General features: G+C 44.7%; 1 protein-coding gene across 1 annotated transcript in view; it reads left to right on the top strand.

Moving 5' to 3' along the window:
- Window positions 1–15,219: 15,219 nt before the first annotated feature.
- Window positions 15,220–20,000, top strand: part of LOC121563415 (carboxypeptidase E) — a 44,979-nt gene continuing 40,198 nt past the window's right edge. The window contains exon 1 of the mRNA XM_045218303.1: window positions 15,220–15,631. Within this exon, the coding sequence (XP_045074238.1) occupies window positions 15,382–15,631 (250 nt within the window). The 5' untranslated portion in view covers window positions 15,220–15,381. The remainder of the gene's footprint in view (window positions 15,632–20,000) is intronic.

The following is a 20,000-nucleotide window of genomic DNA, read 5'->3' as shown; positions in this document are numbered from 1 at the left end:
TCTAAAGCCATGACATCATTTTCTGGAATTTTCCAAGCTGTTTAAAGGCACAGTCAACTTAGTGTATGTAAACTTCTGACCCACTGGAATTGTGATACAGTGAATTATAAGTGAAATAATCTGTCTGTAAACAATTGTTGGAAAAATCACTTGTGTCATGCACAAAGTAGATGTCCTAACCGACTTGCCAAAACTATAGTTTGTTAACAATAAAGTTGTGGAGTGGTTGAAAAAACGAGTTTTAATGACTCCAACCTAAGTGTGTGTAAACGTCCAAATTCAGCTGTATATAGATACTATATACCCATTCAGTCTATAGACCAGGGTTCTTCAATTCCGGTCCAGGAGGGCCGAAACACTTCAGTTTTTTTATTTCTACCTGGTAGTTAATTGAACTCACCTGGTGTCCCAGGTCTGAATTAGCCCCTGATTAGAAGGAGAGGATGAAAAACAGAGGTGTTTCGGCCCTCCAGGACCGGAATTGAAGAACCCTGTTCTATAGACCTATAACACACCTTCAACTCTTATAGAACAAAACATATTTCTATACTTCATCAACAAAACGTCAAGTTTTAGAAGAAGAATGTTCTGATCTCGTAGTGTGACAGAATTATTAGATATATTATCAACAGAATGTTTCATTCATTCATTCATTCATTCCTCATGTTAGTGGATTTGACTATTTTCCGCCACACCCGTTGCTGACAGGTGTGTAGAAATCAAGCACACAGCCATGCAATCTCCATAGACAGACATTGGCAGTAGAATGGCCTTACTGAAGAGCTGAGTGACTTTCAACGTGGCACCTATCCAGGGGCGGCCTGTTCAATAGGGCGATATGGGCGACGCACTGCCAAACGGGAAAAGGAAGGGATTTTTTTTCTAATCAATTATATCACGGCAACAGTAGTTATCAGTGTTGTAATCAGGGGCGGCCTGTTCAATAGGGCGATATGGGCGACGCACTGCCAAACGGGAAAAGGAAGGGATTTTTTTTCTAATCAATTATATCACGGCAACAGTAGTTATCAGTGTTGTAATCTATACGTCTGATCTGCCACAGTGCCACACTGCCACTAAATGTCGAATCAGGCTAAAGTCGTGCTTCAAATGGCTCCCCCCCCTTTTGGGGCGATTTCAGTCAGGTTGAAAATCGCCCAGAAGTCTGTAATAGACTCCCATGTAAAATCTATTTTTTCAAATTTCAGAGCCTTCAATACAATCTCAATGGGTGTCTGTGGGCTTGCACTTACGCGCTTTCGTCATACGTTACGTAACCATGAACGTAACTGAGAAAAGAGTGGATTGTTTGAAAAGAAGTTCCTTTTTGTCGCGATTCGGCGAACAAATGAAGATAAATTGGCAACGAAACAATTAGGACCTCCCAGACCAAATTTAATAATTCAACAGGTTTCTACTAAAAGGCGGAAAGTCCTACACCCGAGGATTTTCCAAAAATTGGTACTACGAACGAAAAAGACATTGCCACTCACTCAACTGGATGACCGAGGGATACAGGCTAGCTGTCCGCCGCCACAACGATGAGGTTAGTGTTGATAATCACAAGTTTACTGGATGTGGATATGGTGTAATAAAGGCAGTTTATTCAGAGGTAAATATATCTGGAATCGCGTTCACGGACCCGTTCGTCAAACTCTTAGGGAGCTATAAATTAAGCCCCATTACTTACCATATCAGATAAGAGAAATTGCTGCAGCTACATATATTTTACATCCTGGCCCTACATAGTTCACTATTTGCATCACTTACCAAAATATTACATGTGGTCATATATGCTTGGAAAGTGGAGATGCCATAGAACGTCAAAAAAGTAAACATTGCTGGAGACACATTGCCGTTTTGGAGAAGACATCGCGTTTGCTAAGCGAAGAGATTTGTTGTGGCAAATGAACTTGGGCTGGGAATTGCCAGGAACCTCACGATAAGATATATGCATCAGCATTGCGAGTCTCATGATTCTATACGTATTGCGATTCGATACTGTGATTTTATTGTGCGCACTCATATGTCTGTTGCAGAGGGATCAGAAAGCCATGAGAACGAAGTTTTGATCAGTCATGGAAATAAAAGTGCTGAAAACAAATTTGCTCCCAATGTGAAAAGATTGAGAACAAGCTATGAAGGAACAATAATGGTGTTTTGGTGCAGGTACAGCCAACTAGCGCTAAAATATTGCGATATTGTCAATACAGTATATCGTAAAGTATCACTATGTAACTCGATTTCTTTCACCCCAATCCCTCAAATTAACGGTAAATAACTGAATTGTTTGCCCCACATTTAGCTAAGATGATTAGCTAGCCAGCTAAAATGTTTTATTTAGTTAGCAGTCGCATCTACAATAGTTTACTGTCAATAACATGTCTCCAAAAATGACGTGGTGTCTCCAATTGTGTTGACATTTTACAATTGCAATGCGCATCCATGAGTATCCACTTTCTGTAGCTCAGCTGGTAGAGCATGGTGCTTGTAACGCCAAGGTAGTGGGTTCGATCCCCGGGACCACCCATACACAAAAATGTATGCACGCATGACTGTAAGTCGCTTTGGATAAAAGCGTCTGCTAAATGGCATATTATTATTATTATTATTATTATTATTATCTGAAGAGAGCCCCAAACATTGTGTGCAGACATTTTATGCAATAAATGAAGTAGGTTCAATCTAGTAGTTCTGATCTTCTGATTGGTCCTGATGAGTTGGGCGAGGTCCCCTGCAGGCTACTGTCACTGTTGCATTGGCTCTGAGTCGGGTTCTCTGTCTTCAAATGTTCAGCCTAAGAGAGGGGGTTTTTGTGTGTGTGTGTGTGTGTGTGTGTGTGTTTAACAGTGATGATGTGTGTGTGTGTGTGTGTGTGTGTGTTTAACAGTGATGATGTGTGTGTGTGTGTGTTTGTGTGTGTGTGTGTCCTCAGAGCAAGAACTCGTGAGTTGGAAGAACTGAGAGGCCTATGGCGTGGGTGTTGTCCTTGGCCACCTGCTGACAAGGCTGACAAGATAGGACCCTTTTGTCCATTGTTATTGGATAGGAACAGAACTTATAACCAGCTCCTGACCTAAATAGATCTTAGCACAACATTTTACTCAACATATCATATTCCATATTCACTATAACAAATATATTTACTACGACATTAGCAAGAACCGCCACATCCTCAGCCGGCTAATCCAGTGTGTGAAGTTTTGCGGAGTGTTTGAGTTAGCTTTGCGAGGCAAAGATGAAACTGAGGGCTCCACCAACCCTGGTAAGCCAACACTTTTGAGATCAGTCAATAAATGCTTCTGGTATTGACTTATATGCTGCCCCTGTCTTCATGTTGTTGCTGGACATATCTTTTTTTAAATGTGTGTAGGTCACCTAAATCATCAGAAAAATTGCCCCTCCTGAGAATTTTTTCAGGAGCCGCCACTGCACCTATCATAGGATGCCACCTTTATAACAAGTCAGTTCGTCACATTTCTGCCCTGCTAGAGCTGCCCTGGTCAACTGTAAGTGCTGTTATTGTAAAGTGGAAACGTCTAGGAGCAACAACGGCTCAGCTGCGAAGTGGTAGGCCACACAAGCTCACAGAACGGGACCGGCGAGTGCTGAAGCGTGTATCGCATAAAAATAGTCTGTCCTCGGTTGCAATCTTAACACTACAGCGTACAATGACATTCTAGACATTCTAGACGATTCCGTGCTTCCAACTTTGTGGCAACAGTTTGGGGAAGGCCCTTTCCTGTTTCAGCATGACAATGCCCCCCGCGCACAAAGCGAGGTCCATACAGAAATGGTTTGTCGAGATCGGTGTGGAAGAACTTGACTGGCCTGCACAGAGCCCTGCCCTCAACCCCATCGAACAACTTTGGGATGCATTGGAACGCCGACTTTGAGCCAGGCCTAATCGCCCAACATCAGTGCCCGACCTCACTAATGCTCTTGTGGCTGAATGGAAGCAAGTCCCTGCAGCAATGTTCCAACATCTAGTGGAAAGCTTTCCCAGAAGAGTGGAGACTGTTATAGCAGCAAAGGGAGGACCAACTCCATATTAATGCCCATGATTTTGGAATGAGATGTTCGACGAGCAGGTGTCCACATACTAGTGGTAATGTGGTGTATCTGTAAGGTGTTATGTATGATATAATGTGATACCATTATATAGCATTTATGCTAGGCACTACTTTATGTTGTAACTGTGGAACCTAGAGCATTGATACTGATTGAGTACTGCGCCTGTGCATGAATGTTCTGATCGTCCTGTAGCTTTAATGTCGCTGGACTAATAAAGACCTGGACTAATAAAGGCCTGGACTAATAAAGGCCTGGACTATATAGACAGGGTGTCACAAGGGTAGAGAGGAGGAGGCAGGAGGCAGTCGCAGGTTTAGAACTACTGAATTTATTAAAGCGCCATAGCTTAAAGCGGGACGAAACCCACAGTGCAAAATATAACGCACTCAGGAAATAGTAGGAGAGATTCCTCTCAGGAAAAAAAACAAGCAACATTTACAATGACCGACAAAGACAAATGACAGAGGGAGTCTATATACAGTGATAGAGTGGGGATTGGAACCAGGTGTGTGTAATGATGACGAGACGAGTCCGGGGGGGTTGATGAGTGAAGGGCGTTTGCCAGCAGCAGGTTCGGCAGCAGCTAGAAGGCCGGGGTCGATGAGTGAAGGACGTTTGCCAGCAGCAGGTTCGGCAGCAGCTAGAAGGCCGGGGTCGATGAGTGAAGGGCGTTTGCCAGCAGCAGGTTCGGCAGCAGCTAGAAGGCCGGGGTCGATGAGTGAAGGGCGTTTGCCAGCAGCAGGTTCGGCAGCAGCTAGAAGGCCGGGGTTGATGAGTGAAGGGCGTTTGCCAGCAGCAGGTTCGGCAGCAGCTAGAAGGCCGGGGTTGATGAGTGAAGGGCGTTTGCCAGCAGCAGGTTCGGCAGCAGCTAGAAGGCCGGGGGTCGATGAGTGAAGGGCGTTTGCCAGCAGCAGGTTCGGCAGCAGCTAGAAGGCCGGGGTCGATGAGTGAAGGACGTTTGCCAGCAGCAGGTTCGGCAGCAGCTAGAAGGCCGGGGTTGATGAGTGAAGGGCGTTTGCCAGCAGCAGGTTCGGCAGCAGCTAGAAGGCCGGGGTTGATGAGTGAAGGGCGTTTGCCAGCAGCAGGTTCGGCAGCAGCTAGAAGGCCGGGGTCGATGAGTGAAGGGCGTTTGCCAGCAGCAGGTTCGGCAGCAGCTAGAAGGCCGGGGTCGATGAGTGAAGGGCGTTTGCCAGCAGCAGGTTCGGCAGCAGCTAGAAGGCCGGGGTTGATGAGTGAAGGGCTTTTGCCAGCAGCAGGTTCGGCAGCAGCTAGAAGGCCGGGGTTGATGAGTGAAGGGCGTTTGCCAGCAGCAGGTTCGGCAGCAGCTAGAAGGCCGGCGATGCCCAACGCCTGAGATGGACAGGAGGGGGAGCCAAAGCCAAGGCTGGTGTGACACAGGGGTTGTTGTTGTGTTGTTGTTGTTGTTGTTGTTGTTGTTGTTGTTGTTGTTGTGTTTCAGACCTCCGGTTCCAATCTCGGGTTGGACACACACCAGGATTAGGAGTTAATTCCAATTTAAATTGAATTTCCAATTCAATTCTTGAATTCACTCATAAAGTGGAGAATTTATGTTGAATTCTATTTTCAATTTCAACAATCTTGAAGTTATGGAATTGGAATTGAATTGGAAATGTGTTAATTGGAATTGTAAAGAATATACTTAGAATTGAATTGGAAATTAATATGATTTGTTTGAAATCGTTAGGGGTGAAACCATGTTTTACTGGTTGTATTTGTTTTAAATCATTAGGGGTGAAACCCTGTTGTTCTGGTTGGATTTGTTTTAAATCATTAGGGGTGAAACACTGTTGTTCTGGTTGGATTTGTTTTAAATCGTTAGGGGTGAAACCCTGTTGTACTGGTTGGATTTGTTTTAAATCATTAGGGGTGAAACCATGTTGTACTGGTTGGATTTGTTTTAAATCGTTAGGGGGTGAAACCCTGTTGTACTGGTTGGATTTGTTTTAAATCGTTAGGGGTGAAACCCTGTTGTACTGGTTGGATTTGTTTTAAATCTTGTACTGGTTGGATTTGTTTTAAATCATTATGGGTGGAACCATGTTGTACTGGTTGGATTTGTTTTAAGTCTTGTACTGGTTGGATTTGTTTTAAATCTTGTACTGGTTGGATTTGTTTTAAATCATTAGGGGTGAAAACATTTTGTACTGGTTGGATTTGTTTTAAATCGTTAGGGGTGAAACCCTGTTGTACTGGTTGGATTTGTTTTAAATCGTTAGGGGTGAAACCCTGTTGTACTGGTTGGATTTGTTTTAAATCTTGTACTGGTTGGATTTGTTTTAAATCATTATGGGTGGAACCATGTTGTACTGGTTGGATTTGTTTTAAGTCTTGTACTGGTTGGATTTGTTTTAAATCTTGTACTGGTTGGATTTGTTTTAAATCATTAGGGTGAAAACATTTTGTACTGGTTGGATTTGTTTGAAATCGTTAGGGGTGAAACCATGTTTTACTGGTTGGATTTGTTTTAAATCATTAGGGGTGAAACCATGTTGTACTGGTTGGATTTGTTTTAAATCATCAGGGGTGAAACCATTTTGTACTGGTTGGATTTGTTTTAAATCATCAGGGGTGAAACCATGGTGTACTGGTTGTATTTGTTTTAAATCATTAGGGGTGAAACCCTGTTGTACTGGTTGGATTTGTTTTAAATCTTGTACTGGTTGGATTTGTTTTAAATCATTATGGGTGGAACCATGTTGTACTGGTTGGATTTGTTTTAAGTCTTGTACTGGTTGGATTTGTTTTAAATCTTGTACTGGTTGGATTTGTTTGAAATCATTAGGGGTGAAACCATGTTGTACTGGTTGGATTTGTTTTAAATCATTAGGGGTGAAACCATGTTGTACTGGTTGGATTTGTTTTAAATCATTAGCGGTGAAACCCTGTTGTTCTGGTTGGATTTGTTTTAAATCATTAGGGGTGAAACCCTGTTGTACTGGTTGGATTTGTTTGAAATTATTAGGGGTGAAACCCTGTTGTACTGGTTGGATTTGTTTTAAATCATTAGGGGTGAAACCCTGTTGTACTGGTTGGATTTGTTTTAAATCATTAGGGGTGAAACCCTGTTGTTCTGGTTGGATTTGTTTGAAATCATTAGGGGTGAAACCCTGTTGTACTGGGTGGATTTGTTTTAAATCATTAGGGGTGAAACCCTGTTGTACTGGTTGGATTTGTTTGAAATCATTAGGGGTGAAACCCTGTTGTACTGGTTGGATTTGTTTTAAATCATTAGGGGTGAAACCATGTTGTACTGGTTGGATTTGTTTTAAATCATCAGGGGTGAAACCATTTTGTACTGGTTGGATTTGTTTTAAATCATCAGGGGTGAAACCATGGTGTACTGGTTGTATTTGTTTTAAATCATTAGGGGTGAAACCCTGTTGTACTGGTTGGATTTGTTTTAAATCATTAGGGGTGAAACCATGTTGTACTGGTTGGATTTGTTTTAAATCTTGTACTGGTTGGATTTGTTTTAAATCATTATGGGTGGAACCATGTTGTACTGGTTGGATTTGTTTTAAGTCTTGTACTGGTTGGATTTGTTTTAAATCTTGTACTGGTTGGATTTGTTTGAAATCGTTAGGGGTGAAACCATATTGTACTGGTTGGATTTGTTTTTAAATCATTAGGGGTGAAACCATGTTGTACTGGTTGGATTTGTTTTAAATCATTAGCGGTGAAACCCTGTTGTTCTGGTTGGATTTGTTTTAAATCATTAGGGGTGAAACCCTGTTGTACTGGTTGGATTTGTTTTAAATCTTTAGGGGTGAAACCATGTTGTACTGGTTGGATTTGTTTTAAATCTTGTACTGGTTGGATTTGTTTTAAATCATTATGGGTGGAACCATGTTGTACTGGTTGGATTTGTTTTAAGTCTTGTACTGGTTGGATTTGTTTTAAATCTTGTACTGGTTGGATTTGTTTGAAATCGTTAGGGGTGAAACCATGTTGTACTGGTTGGATTTGTTTGAAATCATTAGGGGTGAAACCCTGTTGTTCTGGTTGGATTTGTTTGAAATCATTAGGGGTGAAACCCTGTTGTACTGGTTGGATTTGTTTGAAATCATTAGGGGTGAAACCCTGTTGTTCTGGTTGGATTTGTTTGAAATCATTAGGGTGAAACCCTGTTGTACTGGGTGGATTTGTTTTAAATCATTAGGGGTGAAACCCTGTTGTACTGGTTGGATTTGTTTGAAATCATTAGGGGTGAAACCCTGTTGTTCTGGTTGGATTTGTTTTAAATCATTAGGGGGTGAAACCCTGTTGTACTGGTTGGTTTGTTTGAAATCATTAGGGGTGAAACCCTGTTGTTCTGGTTGGATTTGTTTGAAATCATTAGGGGTGAAACCCTGTTGTACTGGGTGGATTTGTTTTAAATCATTAGGGGTGAAACCCTGTTGTACTGGTTGTATTTGTTTGAAATCATTAGGGGTGAAACCCTGTTGTTCTGGTTGGATTTGTTTTAAATCATTAGGGGTGAAACCCTGTTGTACTGGTTGGATTTGTTTGAAATCATTAGGGGTGAAACCCTGTTGTTCTGGTTGGATTTGTTTGAAATCATTAGGGGTGAAACCCTGTTGTACTGGGTGGATTTGTTTTAAATCATTAGGGGTGAAACCCTGTTGTACTGGTTGTATTTGTTTGAAATCATTAGGGGTGAAACCCTGTTGTACTGGTTGGATTTGTTTGAAATCATTAGGGGTGAAACCATGTTGTACTGGTTGGATTTGTTTTAAATCTTTAGGGGTGAAACCATGTTGTACTGGTTGGATTTGTTTTAAATCTTGTACTGGTTGGATTTGTTTTAAATCATTATGGGTGGAACCATGTTGTACTGGTTGGATTTGTTTTAAGTCTTGTACTGGTTGGATTTGTTTTAAATCTTGTACTGGTTGGATTTGTTTGAAATCGTTAGGGGTGAAACCATGTTGTACTGGTTGGATTTGTTTGAAATCATTAGGGGTGAAACCCTGTTGTTCTGGTTGGATTTGTTTGAAATCATTAGGGGTGAAACCCTGTTGTACTGGTTGGATTTGTTTGAAATCATTAGGGGTGAAACCCTGTTGTTCTGGTTGGATTTGTTTGAAATCATTAGGGGTGAAACCCTGTTGTACTGGGTGGATTTGTTTTAAATCATTAGGGGTGAAACCCTGTTGTACTGGTTGGATTTGTTTGAAATCATTAGGGGTGAAACCCTGTTGTTCTGGTTGGATTTGTTTTAAATCATTAGGGGTGAAACCCTGTTGTACTGGTTGGATTTGTTTGAAATCATTAGGGGTGAAACCCTGTTGTTCTGGTTGGATTTGTTTGAAATCATTAGGGGTGAAACCCTGTTGTACTGGGTGGATTTGTTTTAAATAATTAGCGGTGAAACCCTGTTGTACTGGTTGTATTTGTTTGAAATCATTAGGGGTGAAACCCTGTTGTACTGGTTGGATTTGTTTGAAATCATTAGGGGTGAAACCCTGTTGTACTGGGTGGCGTAGCAGTGCGGTCGTGTTCTTTGTTGTGTGTCCGTGTAAATAGCCTGTCTTTTGTTTTTTTCTTTGTATTTTTCGTACATATTTCCCTTTCACACTTTTCATCCTTCTACTAAATATGCTTTCCTGCAACCCGCCTCACTCAATGTGGAACGGATTCTATTATTTACTCACCTTTATCTAGAATCTCCAGTTGAAACTAGCCAGCCAGCTAACTAGCTACTTGCTATTAGCCACCGTTAGCGGTTTTCACCCAGAACATCGGATTTTCTGCCGGAATAACTGAATCACTGGACATTAACACCGGATCGCAACTAGCTAGCCGCAACCGAATGGATGTTGCTGTTGGCTAATCACCACTGCCCCAGAAGCAAGCACCAGTTAGCCTTGAGCTAGCCTCGAGCCAGGCCCATGTCCCGGCTATCTACCTCTCTGTCTACCGGACGGGAGTAGCCAGCTAACTAGCTACTTGCTATTAGCCACCGTTAGCGTTTTTTCACTATTGTCCGTGGCCTGCACTACCTACCAGCCAGCTCTAGCCTGGACTATTATCGGCCAGTCTGCACTGTCTGCACAGCGCATTATCGACCCAGAACATATCGCTTTTTCTGCCGGAATCACTGAATCACTGGACCTTTAACACCGGATCAGCGCAACTAGCTAGCTGCAACCAAATGGATGTTGTTGTTGGCTAATCAGCCTTGAGCTAGCCTCGAGCCAGGCCCATCTCCCGGCTATCTACCTCTCTGTCAACTGGTTGGGACTTCCTAGTGTTGACACGGAGCCCCGCCGATCCAACACGACTGGTCTGCCGACGAAATCGTTTGATGTGGTTTCAACATGCTTCCCGTAACGACGTCGACCACGAAGATCCATCTGCTAGCCCCGGCCCGCTAGCACACGCAAGCCGTGGCCTCTTGCTCGCCAGTGCTGTAGCAGCCCCCGAACTACCTCCGAACTCTCCTATTGCTGTTCACCGGACCTTATGATAACTCAGCTATACAGCTGATGCCTGCTGGACTGTTCCTTTATACGGTACCGCATCCTGTTTATGTTTAGCCTCAGCCCAAACTCACCATTACCAGCAGTTGTCTTAGCTCTCTCGATTAACACCCGTGATTGCTTTATGCCTCTCTCCCATCTCAATATGGTTATCTTATTGCTGTTTCTGTTATTTCTAATTGTACTATTTCCCTGTAGATCCCCCAGCCCAGCTAAACCTGCCTTAGATAGCTCCTTTGTCCCACCCCCCATACACGCGGAGACCGACTCAATCGGTGCCTCCAGTGATGCTATCTCTTTCATCGTTACCCAATGCTTAGGTGTACCTCCACTGTACTCATATCCTTCCATATCCTTATCTGTACATAATGCCCTGAATCTATTCTACAACGCCCGGAAATCTGCCCCTTTTTTTCTCTGTACCCAACGCACTAGAAGACCAGTTCTTAAAGCCTTTAGCCGTATCCTTATTCTACTCCTCCTCTGTTCCTCTGGTGATGTAGAGGTTAACCCAGGCCCTGTAGCCCCCAGTATCACTCCTACTTCCCAGGTGTTATCATTTGTTGACTTCTGTAACCGTAAAAGCCTTGGTTTCTTGCACGTTAACATCCGAAGCCTCCTCCCTAAGTTTGAGTTATTCACTGCGTTAGCACACTCCGCCAACCCTGATGTTCTAGCAGTGTCTGAATCCTGGCTTAGGAAGGCCACCAAAAATTCAGAAATGTCCATCCCCAACTACAACATTTTCCATCTCGATAGAACTGCCAAAGGGGGTGGGGTTGCAATCTACTGTAGAGATAGCCTGCAGAGCTCCATCATACTATCCAGGTCTGTGCCCAAACAGTTTGAGCTTCTACAGTGGTCCCAGCTGCCTTGAGATCATTGACAAGATCCTCCCGTGTAGTTCTGGGCGGATTCCTCACCGTTCTCATAATCATTGCAACTCCACGAGGTGAGATCTTGCATGGAGCCCCAGGCTGAGGGAGATTGACAGTTATTTTGTGTTTCTTCCATTTGCGAATAATCGCACCAACTGTTGTCACCTTCTCACCAAGCTGCTTGGCGATGGTCTTGTAGCCCATTCCAGCCTTGTGTAGGTCTACAATCTTGTCCCTGACATCCTTGGAAAGCTCTTTGGTCTTGGCCATGGTGGAGAGTTTGGAATCTGATTGATTGATTGCTTCTGTGGACAGTTGTCTTTTATACAGGTAACAAACTGATATTAGGAGCACTCCCTTTAAGAGTGTGCTCCTAATCTCAGCTCGTTACCTGTATAAAAGACACCTGGGAGCCAGAAATCTTTCTGATTGAGAGGGGGTCAAATACTTATTTCCCTCATTAAAATGCAAATCAATTTATAAAAAAATTTACATGCGTTTTTCTGGATTTTTTTGTTGTTAGTCTGTCTCCCACTGTTCAAATAAACCTACCATTAAAATTATAGACTGATCATTTCTTTGTCAGTGGGCAAACGTACAAAACCAGCAGGGGATCAAATACTTTTTTCCCTCACTGTACTTCTAAAAATCCACCTTTCCAGAAATAAGTCTCTCACTGTTGCCGCTTGCTACAGACCCCCCTCAGCCCCGAGCTGTGCCCTGGACACCATATGTGAACTGATTGCCCCCCATCTATCCTCAGAAGTTCGTACTGCTTGGTGACCTAAACTGGGATATGCTTAACACCCCGGCCAACCTACAATCTAAACTAGATGCCCTCAATCTCACACAAATTATCAACGAACCTACCCGGTACAACCCTAAATCTGTAAACAAGGGCACCCTCATAGATATCATCCTTACTAACTTACCCTCTAAATACACCTCCGCTGTCTTCAACCAGGATCTCAACGATCACTGCCTTATTACCTGCGTTCGTAATGGGTCCGCGGTCAAACGACCACCCCTCTTCACTGTCAAACGCTCCCTAAAACACTTTAGCGAGCAGGCCTTTCTAATTGACCTGGCCCGGGTATCCTGGATGGATATTGACCTCATTCCGTCAGTAGAGGATGCCTGGTTGTTCTTTAAAAGTGCTTTCCTCTCAATCTTAAATAAGCATGCCCCATTCAAAAAATTCAGAACTAAGAACAGATATAGCCCCTGGTTCTCCTCAGACTTGACTGCCCTTGACCAGCACAAAAACATCCTGTGGCGTACTGCATTAGCATCGAACAGCCCCCGCGATATGCAACTTTTCAGGGAAGTCAGGAACCAATATACGCAATCAGTTAGGAAAGCAAAGGCTAGCTTTTTCAAACAGAAATGTGCATCCTGTAGCACTAACTCCAAAAAGTTTTGGGCCACTGTAAAGTCCATGGAGAATAAGAGCACCTCCTCCCAGCTGCCCACTGCACTGAGGCTAGGAAACACTGTCACCACCGATAAATCTACAATAATCGAGAATTTCAACAAGCATTTTGCTACGGCTGGCCATGCTTTCTACCTGGTTACCCCTACCCCGGCCACCAGCTCTGCACTCTCCGCTGCAACTTGCCCATGCCCCCCCGCTTCTCCTTCACACAAATTCAGACAGCTGATGTTCTGAAAGAGCTGAAAAATCTGGACCCCTACAAATCAGCTGGGCTAGACAATCTGGACCCTTTCTTTCTAAAATTAGCCGCCGAAATTGTCGTAACCCCTATTACTAGCCTGTTCAACCTCTCTTTCGTAACGTCTGAGATCCCCAGAGATTGGAAAGCTGCCGCGGTCATCCCCCTCTTCAAAGGGGGTGACACTCTAGATCCAAACTGTTACAGACCTATATCCATCCTGCCCTGCCTTTCAAAAATATTTGAAAGCCAAGTTAACAAACAGATCACCGACCATTTCGAATCCCACCGTACCTTCTCCGCTATGCAATTAGGTTTCCAAGCTGGTCATGGGTGCACCTCAGCCACGCTCAAGGTCCTAAACAATATTATCACCGCAATCTATAAAAGACAGTACTGCGCAGCCGTCTTCATCGACCTGGCCAAGGCTTTCGACTCTGTCAACCACCGCATTCTTATTGGCAGACTAAATAGCCTTGGTTTCTCTAATGACTGCCTCGCCTGGTTCACCAACTACTTCTCAGATAGAGTTCAATATGTCAAATCGGAGGGCCTGTTGTCTGGACCTCTGACAGTGCTAACTGTGCCACTAGAGATCCTGGTTCGAATCCAGGCTCTGTCGCAGCCGGCCGCGACCGGGAGACTCATGGGCGGCGCACAATTGGTCCAGCGTCGTCCAGGTTAGGGGAGGGAATGGCCGGCAGGGATGTAGCTCAGTTGGTAGAGCATGGTGTTTGCAACGCCAGGGTTGTGGGTTTGATTCCCACGGGGGGCCAGTATAAAAAAAATAAAAAAAAATAAAAAATGTATTCACTAACTGTAAGTCGCTCTGGATAAGAGCGGTTGGAACTCCTAAGATGTCGCCCTTCTCTGTTGGGTTGGAACTCCTAAGATGGTCGCCCTTCTCTGTTGGGTTGGAACTCCTAAGATGGTCGCCCTTCTCTGTTGGGTTGGAACTCCTAAGATGGTCGCCCTTCTCTGTTGGGTTGGAACTCCTAAGATGGTCGCCCTTCTCTGTTGGGTTGGAACTCCTAAGATGGTCGCCCTTCTCTGTTGGGTTGGAACTCCTAAGATGGTCGCCCTTCTCTGTTGGGTTGGAACTCCTAAGATGGTCGCCCTTCTCTGTTGGGTTGGAACTCCTAAGATGGTCGCCCTTCTCTGTTGGTGCCATCTTGTGTATTTCTATATTTCCAGTATAGCTGGGCTGTCTGAACAATGACATGATCCGCATAAAAAAGGTAAGGGAATTACATTAGAATTGGAATTTGTGGAATTGTTGAGAATAATATTTAATTGGGAATTTAATCATTGGAATTTGCCTAACACTTGGAATTGAGAGGAATTTAATTGGTCTCTGAATTCAAAGACCGACTTGGAATTTGAATTCAATTAAATGGAATTTACAGGGAGAGAGAATTTGATTAGAATGACATTTGTGGAATTAACCCCAACCCTGACACACACACACACACACACACACACACACACACACACACACACACACACGAACACACACACACTAACACACACACACACACACACACACACACACACACACACACACACAAACACACACACACACTAACACACACACACACTAACACACACACACACACACACTAACACACACACACACTAACACACACACACACACTCACACACACACTAACACACACACACACACACTAACACACACACACCAACACACACACACACACTAACACACACACACACACACTAACACACACACACACTAACACACACACACACACTAACACATACACACACACACACACACTGGTGGTGGTTTCCCTAACTGCATCTCTGCTGCAGTGTGAACACAACCCAAAGGCACTCCCTTCCCAGTCAGCGTGTCATAGAGAGGAGGGAGGGAGGGAGAGAGAGAGACTGAGAGAGAGAGACTGGAGAGAGAGAGAGAGAGAGAGAGAGAGAGAGAGGAGAGAGAGAGAGAGAGAGAGAGAGAGAGAGAGAGAGAGAGAGAGAGAGAGAGAGAGAGAGAGAGAGAGAGAGAGAGAGAGAGAGAGAGAGAGAGAGAGAGAGAGAGAGAGAGAGAGAGAGAGAGAGAGAGGGAGAGAGAGAGAGAGAGAGCGCAGGTACAGTAGCGCATCACAGAGAGAAAGAGAGAGGTATTTTTTATAGCTCAGAGCGAGGCTGCACTAGAAAGATAAGGGCTCGAACTGACTGCAGACAGACCGAAAGACAGAGAGAGAGAGAGCGAGACGGAGAGAAACAATGAACCGGTTCGTGTCGTTGGTGTTGCTGTGGACCCTGGCAGTCCTGTCCGCTACCGGGTCCGTTAGCAGGGCTGCGGAGGGGGAGATCTCGTTCGAGTATCACCGGTATGAGGAGCTACGGAAGGCTCTCGTGTCGGTATGGCTGCAGTGTCCATCCATCACGCGCATCTACACGGTGGGGGAGAGCTTTGAGGGCCGCGAGCTGCTGGTCCTGGAGATGTCAGACAACCCCGGGACGCACGAGGCTGGTCAGTGACACCCCCGGTCCCGTCTCTCTTTATTAAAACAGTTTGACCTATTTATAAGACAGTAATATAGCTTTGCCTACACTAGCGTACCTCCGCTAAACACACACGTACGTACACGCACGCACACACGGCAGCGCTGCTGCGACGAAAACTGGTCTGATTATACAGACCTGTTTTTGGCGCAGAATGAAAAGGATATCTGGCTGTCTGTGTGTGTAAGAGAGAGGCTACAATGTCAACCGTCTTGTTTTATGATGTAGGGCAGGGCGGCAGGCTGTATGCCACGGCTGGGCAGCCTAGTAGCGGGGGTTTAATGATGATGATGCTGCCTGCGCAGGTGTGTCGTGTCGTTGTAATGAGGACCGCAGTGTGTGTGTGTGTGTGTGTGTTGAGGGGGTGTTGGATGGTTGATGAAGCAGGCATCGTCGCCATTTTACAGGAGGAGAAGGGAATCACGATATAGGTGCTCCGGGAGCAGCCCGGTGATCGCTCTGGCTCTGATCAGACATGTCACGGCAAATGGAAGCCGCCGTTAGATTAATACATCCGTCATCATCCTTATTCACACCAATATAGCGACATTCTGAGCCGTTATTAACGCTATGACTCATAACTTTACAATTAGAGAACAGCTGTTTGAAGTCAATAGCCTACAGAAAGGAAATGAAGGAAGGAAGTAAATATATGTCTACATTACTAACCCCCTAGGGTCAGTTGATGTATCAATCACCATGACAACAGTGATAGTGCTGTTGCTGTCTGCCTGTGTCGGTCACTCTCTGTCTGCCTGTCTGTCTGTCTGTCTGTCTGCCTGTCTCTGTCTGTCTGTCTGCCTGTCTCTGTCTGTCTGTCTGCCTGTCTCTGTCTGCCTGTCTGTCTGTCTCTGTCTGTCTGTCTGTCTGTCTGTCTGCCTGTCTCTGTCTGCCTGTATGTCTGTCTCTGTCTGTCTGTCTGTCTGTCTGTCTGTCTGTCTGTCTGTCTGTCTGTCTGTGTGCTTCTGTCTGTCTGTCTGTGTGCATCTGTCTGTCTGTCAGTCTGCCTGTCTCTGTCTGCCTGGCTGCCTGCCTGCCTGCCTGTCTGTCTGCCTGCCTGTCTGCCTGTCTGCCTGTCTGTCTGTCTGTCTGCCTGTCTGCCTGTCTGTCTGCCTGCCTGCCTGCCTGCCTGTCTGTCTGTATGTCTGTCTGCCTGTCTCTGTCTGTCTGTCTGTCTGTCTGTCTGTCTGTCTGTCTGTCTGTCTGTCTGTCTGTCTGTCTGCCTGTCTCTGTCTGCCTGTCTCTGTCTGCCTGTCTGTCTGCAAGGCTACAGGTGTTAGGGCTACAGTATTATGGGTGTTCCCCTTACCTATAGTGATGTCACTACAGACCCTGTTGATTGACAGATGTAGGCCGAAGAACAGCAGGAGAGGTGATGTGTGTGTGTGAGAGAGACAGATGTAGGTATCTGGGGACACAGAGCCTATATATATTTGTAACAGTAGTATTTTAATGCCTTCTTATTGTGGTAAAACATGTATAATGTAGCTTAGCATTCAGAGGTGTGTGAAATGGCTAGCTAGTTAGCCGTGCGCGTTACTAGCGTTTCAATCGGGTGACATAACTCGCTCTGAAACCTTGAAGTTGTTGCTTACATTGATCTTCAAGGGCCGTGGCTTTTGTGGAGCGATGGGTAACGATGCTTCGTGGCTGACAGTTGTCAATGTGTTCAGAGGGTCCCTGGTTCAAGCCCAGGTTGTGGAGCGATAGGTAACGATGCTTCGTGGCTGACAGTTGTCAATGTGTTCAGAGGGTCCCTGGTTCAAGCCCAGGTTGTGGAGCGATAGGTAACGATGCTTCGTGGCTGACAGTTGTCAATGTGTTCAGATGGTCCCTGGTTCAAGCCCAGGTTGTGGAGCGATAGGTAACGATGCTTCGTGGCTGACAGTTGTCAATGTGTTCAGATGGTCCCTGGTTCAAGCCCAGGTTGTGGAGCGATAGGTAACGATGCTTCGTGGCTGACAGTTGTCAATGTGTTCAGATGGTCCCTGGTTCAAGCCCAGGTTGTGGAGCGATAGGTAACGATGCTTCGTGGCTGACAGTTGTCAATGTGTTCAGATGGTCCCTGGTTCAAGCCCAGGTTGTGGAGCGATAGGTAACGATGCTTCGTGGCTGACAGTTGTCAATGTGTTCAGATGGTCCCTGGTTCAAGCCCAGGTTGTGGAGCGATAGGTAACGATGCTTCGTGGCTGACAGTTGTCAATGTGTTCAGATGGTCCCTGGTTCAAGCCCAGGTTGGGGGGAGAAGAGGGACGGAAGCAACACTGTTACATGTGTGTGTCCTTAACAGTCCTGTGATAGTCCTGTAGTAGTCCTGTAGTAGTCATGTAGTAGTCATGTAACAGTCCTGTAGTAGTCATGTAACAGTCCTGTAACAGACCTGTAGTAGTAATGTAATAGCCATGTAACAGTCCTGTAGTAGTCATGTAACAGTCCTGTAACAGTCCTGTAGTAGTCATGTAACAGTCCTGTAATAGTCATGTAACAGTCCTGTAGTAGTCATGTAACAGTCCTGTAGTAGTCATGTAACAGTCCTGTAGTAGTCCTGTAATAGTCAAGTAACAGTCCTGTAACAGTCCTGTAGTAGTCATGTAACAGTCCTGTAATAGTCCTGTAACAGTCCTGTTACAGTCCTATAATAGTCATGTAACAGTCCTGTAACAGTCCTGTAGTAGTCATGTAACAGTCCTGTAGTAGTCATGTAACAGTCCTGTAACAGTCCTGTAGTAGTCATTTAACAGTCCTGTAACAGTCCTGTGATAGTCCTGTAATAGTCCTGTAGTAGTCATGTAACAGTCCTGTAGTAGTCATGTAACAGTCCTGTAACAGTCCTGTAGTAGTCATGTAACAGTCCTGTTACAGTCCTGTAGTAGTCATGTAACAGTCCTGTAATAGTCCTGTGATAGTTCTGTAATAGTCCTGTAGTAGTCATGTAACAGTCCTGTAGTAGTCATGTAACAGTCCTGTAACAGTCCTGTAGTAGTCATGTAACAGTCATGTAACAGTCCTGTAACAGTCCTGTAGTAGTCATGTAACAGTCCTGTAGTAGTCCTGTAATAGTCATGTAACAGTCCTGTAACAGTCCTGTAGTAGTCATATAACAGTCCTGTAATAGTCCTGTAATAGTCATGTAACAGTCCTGTAGTAGTCATGTAACAGTCCTGTAGTAGCCATGTAACAGTCCTGTAATAGTCCTGTAATAGTCATGTAACAGTCCTGTAACAGTCCTGTAGTAGTCATGTAACTGTCCTGTAACAGTCCTGTAGTAGTCATATAACAGTCCTGTATTAGTCATGTAACAGTCCTGTAATAGTCATATAATAGTCATGTAACAGTCCCGTAACAGTCCAGTAATAGTCCTGTAACAGTCCTGTGATAGCCCTGTAATAGTCCTTTAACAGTCCCGTAATAGTCATGTAACATTTCTGTGATAGTCATGTAATAGTCCTTTAACAGTCCTGTAATAGCCCTGTAACATTCCTTTAACAGTCCTTTAATAGTCCCGCGATAGTCCTGTAATAGTCATATGATAGTCCTGTAACAGTCCTGTAATAGTCCTGTAATAGTCCTGTTATAGTCCTGTGATAGTCCTGTAACGGTCCTGTAATAGTCCTGTAATGGTCATGTGATAGTCCTTTAACAGTCCTGTTATAGTCCTGTAACATTCCTGTGATGGTCATGTAATAGTCCTTTAACAGTCCTGTAATAGTCCTGTAACATTCCTATGATAGTCCTGTTATAGTCCTTTAACAGTCCTGTAATAGTTATGTGATAGTCCTGTGACAGTCCTGTAATAGTCCTGTAATAGTCCTGTGATAGTCCTGTAACAGTCCTGTAATAGTCCTGTAATGGTCCTGTGATAGTCCTGTACTAGTCCTGTAATAGTACTCTAACAGTCATGTACTAGTCCTGTAGTAGTCATGTAACAGTCCTGTACTAGTCAACGGGGCGTGCACAAGCATGAGTCACGGTGTGTGTGTGTGCGTTGGTTATTGGTTCCAGATGAGTTTCCATCCTGGACATGCAGCTCAGCTCCCGTCTCCGGGGGCAACCAGCCTCCCACCCTCCAATGCACACACACTGAGAGAGAGATGGAGAGAGAGAGAGACGGGGAGAGAGAGAGATAGAAAGAGAGAGGGGGAGAGAGAGGAAAGTGGAGAATGTTTCTCTTCCCTCAATTTATTTTCAAGTTATCATCTTCTGTCTATTTCTGTAATTCTGTGTTCTATGTTTGATCTATCTGTTCTGTCTGAGAGGTGCTGAGTCTTTAAGGTGAATCTGAAATAGCTGTTGTTGCCGTGACGACAGATAGGCTTAGTGCTGTGAGCTGCCTGCCT

The sequence above is a fragment of the Coregonus clupeaformis genome, unplaced genomic scaffold, assembly GCF_020615455.1.
Source record: "Coregonus clupeaformis isolate EN_2021a unplaced genomic scaffold, ASM2061545v1 scaf1492, whole genome shotgun sequence".
NCBI lineage: Eukaryota > Metazoa > Chordata > Actinopteri > Salmoniformes > Salmonidae > Coregonus > Coregonus clupeaformis.
Note: the sequence above shows the minus strand (reverse complement) of the source record. Positions and strands in the feature narration are given on the sequence as shown.